Source organism: Camarhynchus parvulus, chromosome 8 (assembly GCF_901933205.1).
Source record: "Camarhynchus parvulus chromosome 8, STF_HiC, whole genome shotgun sequence".
Lineage (NCBI taxonomy): Eukaryota > Metazoa > Chordata > Aves > Passeriformes > Thraupidae > Camarhynchus > Camarhynchus parvulus.
The window spans coordinates 5,826,885-5,836,797 of record NC_044578.1 but is presented as its reverse complement, the minus strand read 5'-3'; the positions used below and the strand labels follow the sequence as shown (position 1 = coordinate 5,836,797).

At 42.0% G+C, this 9,913-nt stretch overlaps 1 protein-coding gene across 1 annotated transcript; it reads left to right on the top strand.

Annotated features, from left to right (window-relative positions):
• Positions 1 to 542: 542 nt before the first annotated feature.
• On the top strand, positions 543 to 9,645 carry BTF3L4 (basic transcription factor 3 like 4). Its single transcript, XM_030953253.1, has 6 exons — positions 543 to 671; positions 1,796 to 1,859; positions 2,706 to 2,819; positions 4,833 to 5,034; positions 6,250 to 6,309; positions 7,173 to 9,645. The coding sequence occupies exons 2-6, from the start codon at positions 1,806 to 1,808 to the stop codon at positions 7,217 to 7,219; spliced, it is 477 nt and encodes a 158-aa protein (XP_030809113.1). The 5' UTR covers positions 543 to 671; positions 1,796 to 1,805; the 3' UTR covers positions 7,220 to 9,645.
• The last annotated feature ends 268 nt before the right edge of the window (positions 9,646 to 9,913 follow it).

Here is a 9,913-nt window from a genome sequence, read left to right as displayed (position 1 = left end):
TAAAGCCCAGGAAGTGATGTGTGGCGGATGTGGGCGGTGCGCCGCCCAGACGGCTCGGCCCGGGGGCACCGGGGGAGGCAGCCGGTGGGAACGGTGTGGGGGGCTCGGGATGAGCTCAGCTCCTTACAGGGAGCCGGGACTCCCGGGGTAGGAGTCATCGCACCGGGGCCCCAGAGCCCTGGTTACTCCCCGGGGGCAAGTCCCAGCGTTATCCCGACGGGAGCAGGCAGCGGTGGGAGGGGGGTGGTTCCTGGTTTATTCTCTCCTTCCGAAATAAACCTTTTTGTCGCGCTGCTCTCTCCGGAGTTTGCCCAGCTGGCGGGAAGGCAAAACCGACTGCAAGCGCAGCGTGTGGGGGAGTGTTCATTAAGGGGGACAGAGCGAGTGGTGACACTTCTGGAAGCGCCGCGTCCTAGTTTGGGTCACCGGGCACCGCTCCCTGCCCCGAGGAACGGACGACTGCTGCTCCCTGGAGACTACAACTCCCAGGAGCCCTTACGCGCAATAGCCCCCGCCTCTATGTAAATCAGGTGGGCGGCCCCGCCCAGCTGTGGGCGGGCTGGCGCCGTCACGTGGTGCGGCGCTTCCTTTCTCTGTGCGCCTCTCTTTCCTTCCTCGGCCGCCATCTTGTTCGCGCCGCGTGTTGGCAGCGGGGGCTCCGCCGCGCTCAGGTGAGGGGGCCCGCTCTTCCCGTGTCCCACTGTCTCCGTGTCCTGCTATCGCCGCGTCCCGGTATCGCCGTGTCCCCGCCGGCCTGGGGCGGGCGGGGCGCCGCGGCAGCTCGGTCCTATCCCCTTGGGCAGTGCTGGGCCGTTCCCCGAGGAGAGGCCGAGCGAGGAGCCCCTTGTGCGAGGGCTGCCCTGGCTTGTGGGGCCGCGGCTCTCCCGTGGGACCGCGGTACTCGGGCTCCTGAGGGATGAGCCGCGTTCCCCTCCCGCTCCCCGTGGTCTGGGGCTGCCCAGCGAGCCAGCCTGAGCCCCTTCTCCCGCCGCCCGCGGGGTCTCTCCGTGCGCCGCTCCCTGCCCCGCTCCCGCTCTTGCCCCGGCCGTTCCCGGCACAAAGCGCATGCCGAGATTTCCGGGGATCACTGGTGACTCGCTGGGGCAGAGCAGCGAAACACATTCCTTTTGCTGGGAGGCTTGAGGCGTTTTTTCTCCCATTATGGATTTTCAGGGCTTTTAGTCTTTAAAGGTCCCACTTGACCCGTGGTAGAAGCACTGGACAAACTTCCCAGTCACTGTATTGGATGAAAAGCTACCAGAAGTTCATGTAGTAAATATGTCCATACACGAACTTCGCAGAGTTTGGATCTCGCTTATTAGTCATAAGTATCATAGATTCATTATATGAAAACTGTCCCAGGTAGTTTAGTGGTGACTGTGTTCCTGGATCCTCGTAAAGATAAGATGTTTTCCCAGACCCAGTTGTGGTGTATGTGCTGGTTTGGATCTGGTTAGAGCCAGTAATTCAGTTTAATACTTCCAGCAGTAAACTGGCATCCTGGAAATGAGTACCTCGGCCTGATGCAGAATGAAATGTCCTGTGGAGTCTGTGCCTCATCGTGGCACAGATACTTTAGCTAAATGTGGGTCCTTCCTACTGCAGGACCACTGTGGATTGCTTAGGTGGGATGGTTTTAAAGCTCTGGTTTTGTGTGTTTGTTTGACAACACTGTTTTGGGTGATGTTTTAGAAGTTTGAAAAACCTGCTGCAATTGTAAAAGTACTCTTAAAATGGACTGTGACTTTTTTTGTTACTGTTTTAATGTGAAGTTGAAGTTGTTTTTGCTCTTTAGACGTAGCACTATGAACCAAGAAAAACTGGCCAAGCTTCAAGCGCAGGTCCGAATAGGAGGAAAGGTAAGAAAACCATCAGAGATGCTTTTGAAAGCATAGGCTGAAGTTCATAGAAAGAGAAGAAAAAAATTATGCTCAGGCTTGACTAGATACAGGTTTTGTGTGATCTGGCCTATAGTGCAGCTACCTGAAATGCAAGTTTCTTTCAGTTCACAGTGGCTGGATGAGCAGTTTCCAGTGTGCAAGCATTGTTTTAATTCAATGACTTGTTGTGACCTGTGAAAGCTCCAGCTAATCTCACCTGTTGGGTGTTCCAGTTCTGCCTTTATGGTCTTCCTGCTGGGGATTTTCTTCTTTGTGCCTGCTCCAGGCACTGGCTGTGCACTGAGCTGTTTCTTTTCTCTGAGCTCTAGTGGGTAGTTAATGTGACCAATAAAAAGGCATGTGGTTTGTTCAGTGTGGGTGCTCATCCCCTGTCATAGGGATGATTGTACAAAAGTTTGCAAATCAGGAATTCAAAAATTGCTGTCTGTGGAACACTGAAAGTGTTAATGACTTGGTTGCCAAAGTGGGGCTATTTAAATCACTGTATTTGTGCTTTGTTTTGGAAAAAATATCTTGGGAAAACTTCGTTATGTATTGCTTAATATTAAGTAGTGTTTTTATAGTCTAGGTTAGTGGAAGGGAAAATATGCTGCTGTTTGGTGTTTCTTTGGTCTTTATGCTTAAGAAAAAACTTAAAATTGGGAGTGATGGCCAAAGCTGTAGGTAAAGGGAGATAAGAAGTGTTTTTGTCTACAGAAATGTCTCATAACTTGAAAGATGTTGCTCAGACTGTGCCCTGACTTTTGCAGTTACTGTTGTGAGATCTTTGAGTAGGGCTGACTGTTGTCTCTTCATTCTTCCCAGGGAACAGCTCGCAGAAAGAAGAAGGTGGTGCACAGAACAGCTACAGCTGATGACAAAAAACTTCAGAGTTCCCTCAAAAAACTGGCTGTAAATAACATTGCTGGCATTGAAGAGGTAGGGTGAAAACATAAGTGTTTCCTGTTTGAAATTAAATTCACTCTATTGTTTTGGTGGTGGTGTGGTGGGGTTTTTTGGGGTTTTGACAACAGTTTTATCTTCCAAGCAAAACCACAGAGATCGGGTTATTGAGAGGTAACATTGTTTGATGTATCATTGCCTCATTGGCATAAATGTGCATGTGCCTGGAGAAGGAAAGGTGAAGGTTCTGCTGGCCAGGCAGTGTGTGGTGGAGGTAGTAAGCTCTGTGCTGTGTGTGTCAGCATTCATTGCAGAACAAAACTTCATTCTTCTGTGAATTTCCTCTAAAGAGAAGAGCAGTAAATGTACATGGACTGTGCAGGCACATCTAGAGCAAGCGTGTTGCAGTTTATGAAGGAAAGTTTAGAAACGCCTTGAGTAAGAACTTGAGTCTGTATTATCAAAATTAGGACCTTTTACTACACAAAAATTGCTGGAATTGTTTGCAGTAGTTCCAGGAAATGTTTTTTAAGGCACTGCAGAGACTCTACAGAAGCAGCTTCTGTGTTAATGTAAGTGGGAATGTGAAAGTTTCAGATGTTCCTTGAATACCTCTAATTTACATGTATTAATAAAACATGTTTTCCAGAACAGTGTAGGGAGTGACCCTCATGCATGGGAAGAGGAGGAGGTTTCTCCATCGTGAGCTCAGTGTGCCTGTAGTACTTGTACTGCTTGGTTAAAGAAGTGCAGTATTTAATCTGTGATTAATTAATTGAAGCAGGATTGCAAGGTGCATGCAGAAGTCTCTTAAGTGCATTCTTCCCTTCCAAAGGCAAATGTAGATTCAGTGAGGTTTGCCTGTAAGTTTTCAGACCTCTGTTACAGAAAGAGTTCAGTTTGTTTGTTTTCTTAAGCTTAATACAAATAAGCAGAGCTATATGAACTAAAGAAAGACACAGTTCTTCTTAGTGTATGTTCAGGGGGTTTTTTTTGTGCACAGAGCACAGGATCTTTATTCAGACACAGTTATTAAAGAATTTAAATATCTCAGTGTAGGAAGATGATGCAAAATGTTTCTACCTTGATAGCAAGAGACATAATTGTGGAATGTTTTATTCAAGTGAACGCAGGTTGACCTTGGTAAGCTTCGTGCAGCTAGAAGAGTCGTGTTGAGTCAAGCATGAGTAACACATTTGTGTCATTTTGAAAGAGGCTCTTAAGTAACAGGATAACTGTGCTTGAAGCCTTTACCATTTCCCCATGGGCAAAGGACAGGATATTGCTTAGTTTTGCAGGAAAGCAACACACCTGGATTTCCTGTTCAAAACATATTTGGATCTCTGCTGCTGTGTGAGGACTGAGAACTTAGATGTTTTTGTATTTTAGATCTCATCTTCAGTTCTGAATCCCTCTTTTCTCCCTGTAACTTAAAAACATTGCTTAATAATTTTTTCATGTCAGTTTAATACCACTGTTGTGTTGGATGGGTAGAACTCTCTTCCTCTGGTCAGACAATTATTTTTTGTGCAATAGTTTATCCGTGCCTAGAAGAAAAAGCTTTTCAGCTTTCTAACGCAGGCCACTACACTGGCTGTAAGGTAGAATTCATGGTGATTCAGAAGGCCAGGGAAGGAGAGCAGGATCACTGGGAGTGTCCTTAGTCTTCTGAGCCCTTGTGGAATTATTGGGGAGGTACTGGAAGTCTGTTCCAGTGCAGTTGGTACCTGATCCCCCAGAGCTGTGTGTGCATCCCTGCCCTGAGCCGGGTGTGAGTCCTGTGCCTGTGCCAGCTGGGAAGAAGCAGGAACATTCTCCTGGTAGGTGACACAGGCACCTGTGAAAGGCAATGGCTTAGCCTCATGTGGCAAGGTTGGAGCTTTGAATTTAGATGGTGTTAATTCCAGGTGCTTTTATCATGGTTATACTGTTCTTTAGGATGAGTGCTAGTTCTGTAATTTTGGTATTTCAAATCTAGATTTTAGTTATTATGCTTATGTAACAAGATGCTACAACACTTAGGTCAATGTTATTAATATATTTAAACAGGTGAACATGATAAAAGATGATGGAACAGTTATTCACTTCAACAACCCCAAGGTTCAAGCTTCCCTCTCTGCCAACACTTTTGCAATTACTGGTCATGCAGAGGCTAAACCGATCACAGAAATGCTTCCAGGCATCTTAAGCCAGCTTGGTGCTGACAGCTTAACAAGTCTCAGGAAGTTAGCTGAACAATTCCCAAGACAAGGTAAGTCTTTTTGGAATCTTTCCTAGCTGACTTAAAGGACATATGAACTATTGAAAGTTTTAACCCAAATTTAACAACAGCATGGGACTTAAAAAGTCAGAAGTGTGTGTGTGCTTTTATTTATTTGCCACTGTTGTGGAAGAAGAGGGTGGGGGAAGAACTTTCTTTTTCTCTTTGTTGATTCAAGATTACATAGGCAGGCCCTGATTTAAAAGAAATATATAAGTCTGGCATGCTATGATAGCCAGTGTACAGCTGTGTATGGCAGAATGCTCAGGGGAAAGCAAGTTTTTACTTGGAAAAACACAACCAGTTCTTTTTATCAGGGAATCTGTTCTGTTTTCTTTGCTCATACAAAACAAATTTCTATTGCAGTTGTAGAAGAAGAAATATGTTCTTCTGCTCTACAATTCACTTTGGAATCCAACCAAGGCTTAAAAAAAAAACTAGTTAAAAATCAAAGTTTTAATGGAAAACTAAAAAATAACCAAATCACAGTTATGCATATGATTCTTTATTTTCTATTAATTTTAAAACCTTGGGAGCATGGGGGGAAGGGTGTATGTGGTATAACTATTACTGTAATTTTTAAAAATTATTAGGTACAGTTCTAGTTAGACTGTTACGGCCATTAAGATTACTGTTGTTGGATGTGTTGCAGTTGTCTGTGTTTGGAATGGAATATACATCACCTGTTCTAATGTTTTCAACACACAGTTATTCCTTTAAAATCAGTTTTAATTTCTCCAACATTCTTGTTCAGAGTTTAAGTGAAAATAAAGGGCTTGTTTTTGTTCTTTAGTAATGCATAAAATATCTTCTAAAATTTAGAGAGATGGATCATCATAAGCATATTTGAATCAAATGATGTGTTGGTCACTGGTTGGTGCCATATTATTGTTGCATTGAAATGTGGGACTTCACTTAAAAGATTGAGTCATGCTGGGGGTTTTCTGTATAATTTGATCTTTTCCAAACTCTTTATGAATACTCCATAGCATCTGAAAATGGCTCTGCTAATGCTTTGCTGTCAGAATGTCCCCAAGGAAACCTTTTGGTCATGCTGTTAACTCTCAGTACCTGGTCATTTGTGTGTTTGTCACTACTGGGGATTGGGGAAGTGCTTGCTTTTTTCACATGTATGGTTTTTATTTTGTTGTGTGAGTGTCCCTGATTCTGTATTATGAGAACTCAGCACCAAATTTCTTTTTGTAGTGTTGGATAGTAAAGCACCAAAATCTGAAGATATTGATGAAGAAGATGATGATGTCCCAGGTAGGCACATACAGACTTTTATGTCCACTTAAGATAAAAATATTTTAATTCATTCATGTAAATGTGTAGCTTTTGATGTGATCATACTCCTCACTTGCTGAAGGAGGTTTCTTATATAGGACAGCATTAAAATATTACTTGGATTTCAGCTTTTGAAAAAGAGATTACCTTGTGCAACTACCTTAATTATTGAGTGAAACTAGGTTAAAGTAGTTTCAGTGAGGTTGAACAGGTATATAAATATCCAAACAGGGGTTTAGGACTGCAAAATGACATAATTGGCATAGTTACCAGGTGGTTTTTGTATCAGGGTCTGGAGTTAGAATTTTTATTTCTGTAGCAGAAGAAAAAGGACTTATGTCAGTGTGTCTGGAAATAAATATGCTAAGTTCTTTATTTGTCAGTGAATAACTATTTTATCAATAACCACATTCCACTGTATCCTTTGGGATGGTGTGTTAGCTAAAACAACATGACCAGAGATTGAATTCCTTCTGCCTTGGCACTGGTTTATTTCTTTGTGACCTTGTATAAAATTCAATTCTCTAAAATGGCAGGCATTCTTTAAAGAATGCTGATGCTCAAAACTCAACTGCAGCTAGTAGAGCACCTTTGAAAATCAGCTCTTAATCACCTAATGTTAGAATTTTCACTGTTGGAGTGTTTCTGCATTTCTAGTTCTTTGTGTACGTTTAAACAAACAGTATTTTCTAAAGCCCTTTGAAATCCGCCCATAAAGAAATGGTTTCTCCAAGTGTTATTAAGTATTACTTAACCTTTCCTGTAATTATATGCATTTTCATTAAACTTACAAAGGTAATCTTACTGGGCATTACTGTATTAAATATCTTCATCTTTTTCAGATCTCGTAGAAAATTTTGATGAAGCATCAAAGAATGAAGCTAACTAAAACATTAATAGTTCTGGAAGCTGGCATGGACTAGATTTAAGAAATCAGCTATGTGGTTCCAAAGTTTTAAAGAAACAGAGAACATCATCTGTTAATAGTTCAGTAATATAAATATTTTGTATTTTTATGATGCTGTTTGTTCAGCATTTTCTGTCAGTTGATTTTGCATTTTGCACTTACTCCCAGGATCTACTCTTTTGGTCAAAAAGAAATGTCAGTGCAGTTTAAGGGGTGTGTGTATGTGTGTGGGTGTACGTATAGTGGAGAACAAATTGGAGAACACATATTTAACCATTTACCCTTTTCCTTTGGAAGTAGAAATAAAAAGAATCTTCAGCATCATTACTTTGATTATCACCAAATAGTGCACAGAGGGAGTTAAGATTAACGTTTTGTCCACATTTTGTGACCTGAAGGAATTACACCATTAAAACTTGGGGTTAATTTGCTGTAACTGTTGTACTTGCAGGTGTGTTTCTCAATGTACACATATTTGTTATCAACCTTGTGTTGATCCCAGGATTTAGGGGACACGAGCTGTTTTAGCAGCTTGTTTGGTACAGTAACTTTTTAAAAACTTGGTCTCATCAAAGTGCTTTTTTAAACTTTTTCCAATTTTTTTTTTTGTCTCTAAAGTTTTGATACATGCTGATATTTGACTCCTTCCATGTAGACTTAGCAGTATGTTCTCCTGTTGGTTACTAAAGTATTTCCCAGTCAAAAGAAAAACACCTCGGTTCTCTACTGTCGGGTCACTTCCTAAGCTTGGAGGTCTGGTTGGTAACAGTCCAGTGCACCACTTTTGCACAGTAACAGGTTTTTGCTTGAATAACTTCAAGCTGTTCTCTTGGCATGACTGCAGTTACTAGCAGCTGATGATCCACTCTCATTCTTAGGGCACTAGGAACTAAATGCACTGTGTGAACAATGTTTAGGGTGGGAGGAAAGAGTTGTTGACACTTTGCCTTGCTTCCTGCTGGGCAGTCTGTGCAGTGACTAGCTCTAAAGGGATTTTTTTTTTTTTTTTTTTTTTTTTTTTTTTTTTTTTTTTTTTGCCTGTAACTTACCTTGGCCTATAACCTACCTCTAGGTTTGGTGTCATCTATGTAGTAGCTTCTTACAAAACACAAATGCTCCTCAGGCATGAGGAGAACATTGGGAGGTACTGTTGGTACAGTGCAGTATTTATGACCTTTCTTTAAAATGCTTAATGTGAAGCCATTTTCTCAGAGGCTCTTTCAAGGTTCTTGGTGTAATGTGCATTACAGTATAGTTAGACATCATTGTAACCTCTGTCAAGGGCAGCTGTGGCTTACAAAAGCCACTTTGTTTTTTTTTTTTTTCCTCTACATCTGTCACTTAACTATGGCTTAATTGGAACATATCAGCTTTTGGTGTAGGCTCATATGCTAGAGAACTGTAATAGTACAAGCAAACAGTCCATGAGTTCTGGAGACTTCATGAACCCAGGGAAGTAGAGCTGTGGTGGTTTGGCAGCTGAACTCCTCGGTTCATTTTCTAGGCTTCGTTCAGTTTTTCCTGTTATATTTTATATACTACGTGGATCTTACTACAAAATAAAATAACAGTACAAAAGAGGAAATGCTCCCTCCTGTGTGTTGTCTGCTCCTCCCACCAGCACTGGCTGAGGAAAGCAGGTGGATGCAGCAGCTGTTTGAGACTGCACTGCATTCTTGGTGAGAGTGACCAAGGAAGACATGGGGCTAGGGAGGGTCCTGTTAGAGCTCTAGGATTTCACACTCCCTATACTCACTCGTATTTTCTCTGTGCTGTGGAAAGAAACTTTTGTTTGTTGTATGGCTGATCAGCTGCAGATGATTTGTTCTGTTTATAAGGAGGAGATGTCTCCACAAATGTGTCCTCAGGCACATGGAATTGCCTTCTGCTGCCTCTGGGAGCCCAGGGAGCAAAGGAAGGACATGAGGCCACAGGGATTTGCAGTGTTCCTCCGTTTGCTTAAGAGGCAAAGTGAATAACCTTTCCAGGTAGCAACTGTACAGAATTGATACATGGGACATCCCCTTCCTAAATACTAATCAGATACTGAAAATTCCTGCTTGTTCATTCATGTAGGAGGTATGTCAAAAATAATTTTGTGAGAGACTAAAAGTAGGTCTCGGAAACAATGATTCCCTCAGTTTACATAGCTGAACTTTCTGATTTCTACAAAATACTGATTTCGTTTTTGCTCTTGAATTTACATGTTAAACCCTCAAATTTTTCCTGTGTTGACAACCAGTAAACCAACTAACTATGCTAGCTTATGTAGTTATATTATCTTCAGTTTTTTTCACTGTCTCTGGAAACAGTCAACCACTTATGATTTGCTGCTGGAAATACTAGAGCTTATCAATCATTAAACTGATTTTAATTAAAAGTAGCCCATAAAGGCTGTTGTGGGAAAAGCTCTTTTTCTTTTGTATTTATTCATGGTATAACACAAACAGTCTTTGTACATGCTGATGGAAATGCAAGGTTACTAAAAATAGTTTTGGGGAGCATTGGTAAATAAAAACTCCCCTCATAATGGTGAACACTAAGTTGTTCTTTGCTTGGCTTGAAGCATGGTAACCACCATACTTCTGTAGTCCTTTGTGCTAACTTGCTCACTACTTAACTCTGCTGATGTATTAAAGATACTGCTAATGCTACTGACATGTTAAATAACTTAGC